This window comes from Drosophila busckii, chromosome 2R (genome assembly GCF_011750605.1).
Source record: "Drosophila busckii strain San Diego stock center, stock number 13000-0081.31 chromosome 2R, ASM1175060v1, whole genome shotgun sequence".
Classification (NCBI taxonomy): Eukaryota; Metazoa; Arthropoda; class Insecta; order Diptera; family Drosophilidae; genus Drosophila; species Drosophila busckii.
The window spans coordinates 21,107,322-21,116,983 of record NC_046605.1 but is presented as its reverse complement, the minus strand read 5'-3'; the positions used below and the strand labels follow the sequence as shown (position 1 = coordinate 21,116,983).

The 9,662-nt window shown below is 33.8% G+C and overlaps 3 protein-coding genes across 3 annotated transcripts; 1 reads left to right on the top strand and 2 right to left on the bottom strand.

Moving 5' to 3' along the window:
- Positions 1–43: 43 nt before the first annotated feature.
- Positions 44–1,811, bottom strand: LOC108594948 (CG12715). Its single transcript, XM_017980082.1, has 2 exons — positions 1,679–1,811; positions 44–1,613 (listed from the first exon to the last, which is right to left on the bottom strand). Exons 1-2 carry the CDS (start codon positions 1,809–1,811, stop codon positions 256–258), a joined length of 1,491 nt encoding a protein of 496 aa, XP_017835571.1. The 3' UTR covers positions 44–255.
- Positions 1,812–2,023: 212 nt separating this feature from the next.
- On the bottom strand, positions 2,024–4,329 carry LOC108595262 (digestive organ expansion factor homolog). Its single transcript, XM_017980473.2, has 3 exons — positions 4,024–4,329; positions 3,273–3,965; positions 2,024–3,198 (listed from the first exon to the last, which is right to left on the bottom strand). Exons 1-3 carry the CDS (start codon positions 4,277–4,279, stop codon positions 2,069–2,071), a joined length of 2,079 nt encoding a protein of 692 aa, XP_017835962.1. The 5' UTR covers positions 4,280–4,329; the 3' UTR covers positions 2,024–2,068.
- A 1,959-nt stretch (positions 4,330–6,288) lies between these two features.
- LOC108595041 (guanine nucleotide-binding protein G(s) subunit alpha) lies at positions 6,289–9,594 on the top strand. The gene is made up of 8 exons (XM_017980181.2): positions 6,289–6,765; positions 6,876–6,972; positions 7,064–7,184; positions 8,497–8,625; positions 8,696–8,875; positions 8,930–9,054; positions 9,114–9,187; positions 9,252–9,594. The coding sequence occupies exons 1-8, from the start codon at positions 6,490–6,492 to the stop codon at positions 9,396–9,398; spliced, it is 1,149 nt and encodes a 382-aa protein (XP_017835670.1). The 5' UTR covers positions 6,289–6,489; the 3' UTR covers positions 9,399–9,594.
- The last annotated feature ends 68 nt before the right edge of the window (positions 9,595–9,662 follow it).

Here is a 9,662-nt window from a genome sequence, read left to right as displayed (position 1 = left end):
ATTAATTAAATAAATATTTATTACAACACATCTGTAAAATGTCTTTTGGCTTCATTTTCAAATTTTTAATAGCTGAAAGTTCATGTTGGTATTTGGAAAATAATAAGTGCTACTTTTTGTAAAATAATAACAACAATAAAATAGTTGATTAAAATTAAATGAAGTTTCGTGTCAGATAGGCGATTTTATAATATTCATAAAATTGTAATAAACCGAATTGAAATATTATGAACAGTGAAAGTAATAAAATAGATGCTAAGGCAAGTTACCACCACCAAGTAGACGATGTATGGCATGTGCCCTGCTTATGAGATGATCTTTAAAGCGCCAAATATTGTCATCGCGCACTGGTGTGGGTAACGTTAGCGTTTCCTTGATATCTGGCTCCCGATAATGCTGCATCTGGCCAATTGCGGTGGGTACGTCAAAGGGACCGCAAGCTTCCTCCCAGTAAAAGGTAAAATGGTTGTGCACTGCGGTTGAGTAGGCGGTGGAGTGCAGACACTTGATGGCCGAAACGGTGTCCAGGTGTTGAGCAACGCGCCTCACATGACGCAGCATATAGAAGTTAGCTGGCGGTGTCTCATCCTCTGGCAGCTCCTTGGAGAAGTACACATTTCGAAAGCAATAGCTGGTGCGTGCCTTGCAATTGTCGGTGCTTAAGCTACTGTTCTGCTCTAAATGTTCCAGCAGGGTGTGCCAATTGTGAAACTTGCCCAAAGGCATGATGACCTCATCTACATCAAATACACCCACATAGTCAAAGTTGTACATGCTTCGATACAAGCAATCTAAGTACATTAGTACCTCATTTAGGCAGCGTAGCAGCCAAAAGTTGTCGCCCGGCAGAGGATGTCCTTCAAGCAGTTTGTAATCACGCAACTGCAACAAGCCATCCTGCTGGGCGTAGAAGTTGAGTGTGCGCCAAGTGTTAGGCATCAACTTATCGGCGCCTGTGTTATAAGCCGTTACGCGTTCCGCACCCAGCAGTCGCATCAGCTCCAACCACTCCACAAAGCGATCTGATCTGTCCTCCTTAGGAAATTCGAGATCCTTAACGCAAACTGCAAAGCGCGTAGAACGATTTCTCTGCGGCGCCTCATATCCCACAAGTAGCGCATTGTTAGCCTTCGCACAGGGCTCCCCAAATACTATGGACACTAATTGCGGCACGCGATACCTTCTCGGACTTTTCAATAGTGGGCAAGTCATGAGTGCGGGATAGACGTGCGTCCCACCATGACCCCACTCCTTATACCAAACAATTTCTGGTGCAAGCATAGGCACTATATCCGGCCGGTCACTATGCTCATACCACAGCTGACAATATCCATCAGAATAAGGTCCTAGGATATTGCTGACCATGCCCAGGACTACAACGCGTGGTGCATTCGCCACTGCTTTCCGGTTATCGTAGTGCGCGCTATACAAGTGGTAGGTATCATTGCCGCCTTGAACAAACTGAAAGTAAGTTTGCTCCAGGTGCAAATTGTCGTACAGCGGATACGGCGCACAACCAGGAGACCAGTTATGTTGTTTATTCGCCTGCAGAAGCTGCTCCAATTGATGCATCTCATTTGATGGTTGCATACTATAATTTATAATTTGCTGCGCTGGTGTAACTTAAATAAACTTATAAAAACTTATAAAAAATATTGCCTGGTGAGAAATAACTTACTAGATAGGCGATTGTAGGACGCTGGATAAGTATCCATTAATCTCCATTTTAGCATGACCAGCTTGAATCCAATGCAGGTGAACAGCAGCCACGCCAACAGCTTAAGCACTTGCAATCGCGTGCAGAACTTCATTGCTCAAAATTTAAAAAGATACTATACGGCAGACGCTGTATATCATATCAACTGATAGTTCAGGTAATTAGGTAATTGGTAAGTATTTTGGAGTTTATCAGCCATGTGATGATAATAAAATACATGGTACATTCTTTCATTAGTTTTAAGTAATTTGGTCGGCAAAATAGTGTTGTACATAAAGCGTCTTTATTTTAATTGGAAGCAAATTAACAAATTTAATGTCTTTAAATAACACAAAATTCGTATTTTGTAACTTATAAACTATTTGAAAACATATAAGAACTATTGGCAGCTGTGCTCAATTTTAGAGCGTTTTCATTGCCCACAATATTACTTAAGCTTAATAAATCATATTTCGTATAGAGTATCTTAACGCTCATTGCATCTTGCAAGCCATCCCTGGGATTTTGGCTGGATTCAAGCATTAGATTTATTATCTCTGAATAAAAATTTGGAAAATTTGGTGGCTGATACATAATCAAGTGACGCACACCTTTAATTCGCGTGCGTCGAAAGAAGTGTGCTCTCTCTGAGTAAAGCATAACCTTTGCACCACTATGAAAAAATATATCTCTAGCCCGGGAAATTTTCTCTTTTTTCGTGTACTCGCTAATTTGAACAAAATTGACCATTTCGCTTTTGAAATGATTTCGTAAGCGTATATAATCAAAGTAGCTCGGCACATAAAGCAAGCAATGCGAATATATAGATTTACTAAATTGTGGTACAATATTTCGCACAAAGTACTGAAAGCGATCATCGAAAGCAGATTCAGCGCTTGAACAATCGATGCGTTGGAAAATTTGCTGAATTGGCGTGAGTACATTGCGTATATCGCCGTGTTCGATATGATTTGCAATTCGAGCTTTGCCTTGGTAGTTATCACACTTGTTGTTGAACAGTCCACGAAATTCGGGCAGTTCATGCGAAGAGAAAAACAATGTTTGTCGATAGAATCGCGAGGTACCGCTAAGGCAGCTGGCTCGTATCCGCTGACAGTCAATATCTGGCAAGCTTTGTGGTTGTAGATGTAGATGATCCAGTGTGTATATAAGATTTTCCCAATTTTGTGCCAGAAAGAGTTCTGCTTGGTCAATGATAAGCAACTCGATTGAGTTTAGAAAGTCAAAGCTTTGATCCTTATCATTAATTATCATGCGCAATGCCAGAGGTGATGCAATCAGTATATCCGAATTATTAATATCGGTATATAGAGATAATGTTTTTTTCGCCAGTCGAATGCCAATTTTAAAATTATCGTCTGTGTTGCCACTGAAGGTCTGTTCATAGTCATGTGGCTTTGGATTGGTTTTCGGAAGATACACAGTATTGCCAGAAAAATCCGCCAAAAATCGTTCATACTTCGCTATCTGGTGATATTTGCCTGAGTTTAGGGCATGAAATGAGTATATTAGTTATCCAGACAGTAACATTTATTTTAAAAAAACATTTACTTACCTTTACTACTTTCATCCAATAGCTTTGCCATAATGTTTACCGTTTTTAAGACTGAGTCTCGAAACGGTAAAACGATAAGAATCTTCATGCGTGAAAGACCTTGATCCCTAAAACTATCTGGTATTGCCATATCCTTTGGATTACGTTTCGTGGATTTCGAAAGTCCATTTACCTTCTCGTTGTTTCGTAAAATAAGTGATCTACTCTTTAACATGTGATTCAAGGCATGAAGGCAGTATACGTAGCGTATTGATTCTGCATTATCATGAATTCGTTGCGGATAATATAAATCCAGGTAATTATTTACGATTTGAAAAAGTTCCGTTTGAAGTTGGGTTAAGGGATAAGAGACATTTGTACACATAGATCTTTTAACTTCCATACTCTGAAATTCCTCAGCACAAGAAATTTTTTTTCGTGGCTTATACTCGCTCTTCAATATCTTATTGGCGTTGATGTCCGGTACTTCAACTTTAAAATTTCCAAGTGCCGCCCATTTACATTTTATTGTTTTTGTTTTTCTTGCAGTCAATATTGGAATATCATCTGCCGTAATTTCGTAATTAAAACGTTTGGCAAACGTATTAAATGGTTTCTGCTCAAGATCACCATACTTAACATCTTCACTATCATTACGAGTTTTATTTTCTCGAGGCATTGGAAAACACTTGTCGAGTTCATTTACTGATATAGCTAAAATATTTATTAAAATTTTAATGACTGAAGATAATTGGATGGTTTTTTTTCTTACCTGAATTGGTTCCATGGTAGCCATTCACAAGCTGTTCGTAAAATCCAGTCTCTTCATTATTTAATGATGGAGGATCAGCCACATCAATTTGAAGTTGATTGAATTCATTCCGAAAACTAATTTCTGTTCTATTTTTTTTTTCCATGGTCCTGCTTCTCTGCATAAAATTATTGTTTTTGGCAAAGTGATTGCTCTTTCGTACGGCACCAGCTTTTTTATTTACACCGAAGCACATTTTTGAATGCTTTTTTCTCATTTTAAATTGAAAAATATAAAGATTAAATGCTCGAAACGTGTATGTCACCTGCCCTGCTTATCGATATAAAATCGAAAATATTCTGAAATCGATGATATCGTATAATAATTATAGTAATAATAATTATAACAGCATTTTCATTTATTATATAGTCTTAGAATAAATTACGTAAATATTTGCGCGAGTTTTGGCGTTATGTTGGTTTTAAGATTGTGGAACTGGTTAATTGCTCCTACCGATATAATGTTTGAATGCAACTCTTTGCGTCTATCTATATTCGCTTTGAAAGTATCGACGATAGTACATCTCTAAGTTGATACATAAAATAAAAATACATAAAAGTGAGTTTTTTTTTGGTTGCTGAGAATAAATTTAAAACTGAATATAATTCAAATGTACATCGTTAACACAACTTTAAAATTCCGGAAATAAATATATATAACTTCTGCGCTTTGCGCTACTCACATGTGAAAATTTTAAAAATCATTTGCAAATTTTATGTGTAATCAAGGTAGATTTTTCAAGATATCGCTTTCATAAATGAATGAATGTATTATTCACTCAGCTAATAGTGGCTTATAAAATTCCAAAAATTATGGAGAAAACCATTTATTAAATACTTATTTTGTGTAAATATGTATGTAATACGTGCGCGGCCCTTGAGCTCGCCTGTAGAGAGAGCGAGCAAAAGAGAGATAGAGAGAGATGTGATTCGATTCTGAAAAAAATTAAAAACTAAAAGCAATAGTAGATAAAACATATAAATAAAATGTTATACTTAATGAATTTGCTTACCTGTGTATGACATATGTAACAACTATGTATATACATATATGATATATATATTTATATATACGTATCTGACTGTGTGTACATACATAATAAAATATATAAATGTATATATACAAATATATAAATATATATATATATACAAATACCACTGAAAAGTCATAGGCATCTGCGACTGTATGTTTTTGCACGACTCAATAGAATTTTTCGGGGTATACAATAATTATTTGATACAAGCATTCTCTTTTCTTAACACTATAAAAATCATTGTAGTCTTAGATACTTTTTGTACAGACTCTTTGTAACTTAGATATATGTGTACAAAAATACATGCAATTCATGCATATATGTATATCAATAAGTATGCATGTATTTAACTTCCCCCGCAAAATTTTACGTATATACATACATGTCTACATTAGTACATACATACATACATAAGATTTACTTCAATATAATAAAATATTCCTATATATCTATGTATGTAGTATACATATGAATATCCTCGCTTGCGTGCTTTAAAAAATTATATGCTTACATATAATCTTATGTACACATACATAAACATGTATGTATGTAGCTATATTTTGTAGGTATGCTTGTCAATTATGTGCGCGTATACTTCCTTAAAGCAAACTGATGGTGGTATCTATGTGTATGTATGTGTAAGTACATATGTGCTCTTTCAGAGTATTTGTATGCGCAAAACATCCCGCCCACTTCTTCACCTGTTACACTGAGCTATCGGAGGATATTCGTGCTTGCTATCGTTCGATATTTCAACAAACATTTAATGGATATTTTCGTACCTTGGATGCTCAAGTTTACCATGTTTTATATATCAACTGGCGTCGATTTGATGCAAAAAATATAAATGTGATCATATGAATGTATGTGTTTGTAAAGATAGATATCAAAATAATCATATACTCCTACAAGAATGAGGATATAATTTAGATACGTATACTACATACATACTTTATTATGCTTGCAAATTTACATATGCCTGCAAACTTACATATACATATACATGTACACAGTTGTATACATGAATATGTAAATCAGATTGAGATGAGAATACAATGAAAACTATATTATAATAAATATTCGCTTATGCAAATATAAGATAGTCTGTAAAGTTAAGGAAAGCATATGCACACAAATTTTTTTTTTTACTTATTTTTATTGATTGTTACTCATTTCTATTTTATTTTATTCAGGTTGTTATTGAACTATCTCTTGACGGGATCATTCAAGCAACTCCGATACAGACATAAAATCTAGGTTTTTAAATAAAAATCGTAAGCTACTTAAAAGACACAGCTATACTGGAGCAGAACGGAGAAAGTACCAGGGGTGCTGAGTCCCCCGACGCTAACCAAGAGAATCGAGCGACGTGCTGGTGGACTCCTTGGGCTGCTATGGGTTGTTTTGGTTCGCCAGCAGCAAAAGAATCAGATGTAAATTCCGATGATTCTAAGAGTCGAAAGCGCAGAAGCGATGCCATATCCAGGCAATTGCAGAAAGATAAACAGCTCTATCGAGCCACACATAGGCTGCTTCTATTGGGGGCGGGAGAGTCCGGTAAATCAACTATAGTGAAACAAATGCGGATATTGCATGTCGATGGATTTTCTGAACAAGAAAAGAAACAGAAAATTGATGATATTAAGAAAAATATTCGAGATGCTATATTGGTAAGATTATTCAGAAAAATAAAATTTTTTAACTACTTACAAAACTTTAATTTTTTTGTACATTGAGACTTACCAAATTAATTTTTTATTGTGGCATATTCTATTTGCAGACTATTACTGGAGCCATGAGCACACTTAATCCACCTGTAGCTTTAGAAAAGAAGGAAAATGAACCCAGAGTGGAGTATATTCAGGATTATGCATCTAGTAAGTTCAATGCACTCATATATATTTTATACAAACGCTACCAAAAGAAAACAGATATTTCAGAATATTCATAAATTCGTTTAATTTTTAGGTCCCGACTTTAACTATCCTCCTGAATTTTATGAACACACAGAAGAGTTATGGAAAGACAAAGGGGTTCTTCAAACTTATGAGAGGTCAAATGAATATCAATTAATTGACTGTGCAAAATAGTAAGTAATAAATCAGGCTTTAAAAATATTTATATTTACTTCTAAGTTTATAGTAATGTCAGATAACAGATAATGCGGATGGTTAATTTATTAAACACATTTATGTAAATGGAAAAATTATTTATTTTGTCTTGTTACAAGAGACCACTTGGAAAATATCGGGGATGTACTATATGGGGTAATGTGGATCCGTCATCTGTAAATCTGAAAACTGAGAATCTAACAAGTTGAACAAGGGCTTGAAATATTTTATCGCTAGAAGAGATCCTACATAAAATTAGTTGCTTTTTAATTTATGACTGATACTACATAACCCTTCTGTATATACATATGCATTTAGAATGCGATCGTAGCACTTGGTAATAACCAATATACTTTATTATATTTTTTAAGGGCTGCCACGGAAATTACTAGTGAAATATATGTAATTCTGCTGAAATCATTTCGGCACATAAATAGGATTGAGCGATGTTTTATTCCGAGTGAAATTCAAGAAGTGATTTCTGTGGCACCATTTTTAGATTTGATTTTAAAAATTGTAAATTAATACATTTTTTTTTCAATTTTTTTCAGGGCACTGATAGGTTCATAATTTTGTTATTTATTCGTGGATTTTGATAAACGATAATTTTTTTTTTTGTAGTTAGACTTCTTAATTTTTTTTTGGTAATAAATAATAAGCTGGGATTTTCTCTACGGTAAAATATTTTTATGGTCCAATTGCGAATTTTCGAAAATTGATATGTGAATGTTTCTCAAATTATTTATCCATTTGATCGTTCTGAAATTTTGGCGTCGGGTGTGCACATCATAAAGGTTGTGTGTGAAATTTTTTTTAATTTTCCGTTATGTATAATAAGTGTAATCGTTAAATAAATAAAAGTGAACGGCTTTCGAAAAAGACAACCCTACATACTACACATTTTGTTGCTTTAACTCTGACAGTCTCCAAGCTCTTGTTGTACATATATACGGATATGGCTTTATTGACTCAGTTTGTCTTGCTGAATATAATGTAAAGAAGAATATAAATTTAAATATAAAGAAAAATTTCAATATTATCTGCCATTTTTTATAAGAAAAGGGAAAACTTTTAAAAACAAGTTGTAGCCGATTAGTCTTCCTGAACTATTAGTTCCATTCAAAAATTTAGTTTTTCTGTTTAGGATTCTTAAATCTATAGATGTATGATATTTTGTTATGAATTGCTTGTAAAATATTAGTTACCATAGTATTTTATAGCGCTTGATAATCCTTAGGGAGTGGTTTTGTGTATCTTGTAATATAAATTTTGTATTCTTTTTTATTAAAGCTTTTTGGATCGAGTAAGCACAATTAAGAATCCAAATTATACACCAAATGAACAAGATATTCTTCGGTGCCGTGTTTTAACTTCTGGAATATTCGAAACAAGATTTCAGGTGGACAAAGTTAATTTTCAGTGAGTAACTATAAATTATATAAAATAATTATTGGTCGATGCACACATTTTTTGTTGTTGTTATTTCTAGTATGTTTGATGTAGGAGGACAGCGTGATGAACGTAGAAAATGGATTCAATGTTTCAATGATGTAACTGCTATAATATTTGTGACAGCATGCTCAAGTTATAACATGGTTCTGCGTGAGGACCCTACTCAAAATCGTCTTCGAGAATCCTTGGACCTATTTAAGAGTATTTGGAACAACAGGTAATAATCAGTTTGTCAAATTAAATATGTATTTTCATCTTAAAACTATTTTAGATGGCTACGCACAATTTCCATCATACTATTTCTTAATAAGCAAGATTTGTTAGCAGAGAAAATAAAGGCTGGAAAAAGTAAATTGTCGGAATATTTCTCCGAGTTTAACAAATATCAAACGCCAAGTAAGCTCCTATTTGCTTAATTTAGGTAAAAATGTAATAATAATATAAAATCTCTTTAGGTGACGCAATAATGGAATCCAATGATGACCCTGAAGTAATAAGAGCAAAATATTTCATACGTGATGAGTTTCTGGTATGTTTTTGGGCTTGAAATATCCAGAGCATTAAAGATATTTGATTTTATTAACTTTTTATAGCGTATATCAACTGCTAGCGGAGACGGCAAGCACTATTGTTACCCACATTTCACATGCGCAGTTGACACAGAAAATATAAAGCGAGTTTTTAATGATTGTAGAGATATAATTCAAAGGATGCACCTTCGTCAATATGAATTGTTATAGGTTATCCCTATCGCCGTAATTCTGATTAATGAAGTAAAGAATATATAATTGAAATACTGTTTTAAATATAATTATCAAATGTAATTTGTATTTAAATAGTCCCTTGATTAAAAGAAAAAAGCGCTGCATTTAGATCTGGTATGACCTTTCACAAAACTCAACATTAATGAAGAATAAATAAACATGTTAATAACAATTCAATGTATTTTATTCATGATCCTACTTATAAATTTTTATTATAAATTTTTATTATATATATAAAGT

Bases quoted from the DNA above. Each gene is read 5' to 3' on its own strand.
- LOC108594948 (XM_017980082.1), bottom strand. From the start codon at position 1,811: ATGAAGTTCTGCACGCGATTGCAAGTGCTTAAGCTGTTGGCGTGGCTG. The intron at 1,614-1,678 runs GTAAGTTATTTC...AAGTTACACCAG, and splicing joins GTCCTACAATCGCCTATCTA to CGCAGCAAATTATAAATTAT.
- LOC108595262 (XM_017980473.2), bottom strand. From the start codon at position 4,279: ATGAGAAAAAAGCATTCAAAAATGTGCTTCGGTGTAAATAAAAAAGCT. The intron at 3,966-4,023 runs GTAAGAAAAAAA...TAAATATTTTAG, and splicing joins CTACCATGGAACCAATTCAG to CTATATCAGTAAATGAACTC. The intron at 3,199-3,272 runs GTAAGTAAATGT...CCCTAAACTCAG, and splicing joins ATTGGATGAAAGTAGTAAAG to GCAAATATCACCAGATAGCG.
- LOC108595041 (XM_017980181.2), top strand. From the start codon at position 6,490: ATGGGTTGTTTTGGTTCGCCAGCAGCAAAAGAATCAGATGTAAATTCC. The intron at 8,626-8,695 runs GTGAGTAACTAT...TGTTATTTCTAG, and splicing joins GTGGACAAAGTTAATTTTCA to TATGTTTGATGTAGGAGGAC. The intron at 9,055-9,113 runs GTAAGCTCCTAT...AAATCTCTTTAG, and splicing joins TAACAAATATCAAACGCCAA to GTGACGCAATAATGGAATCC.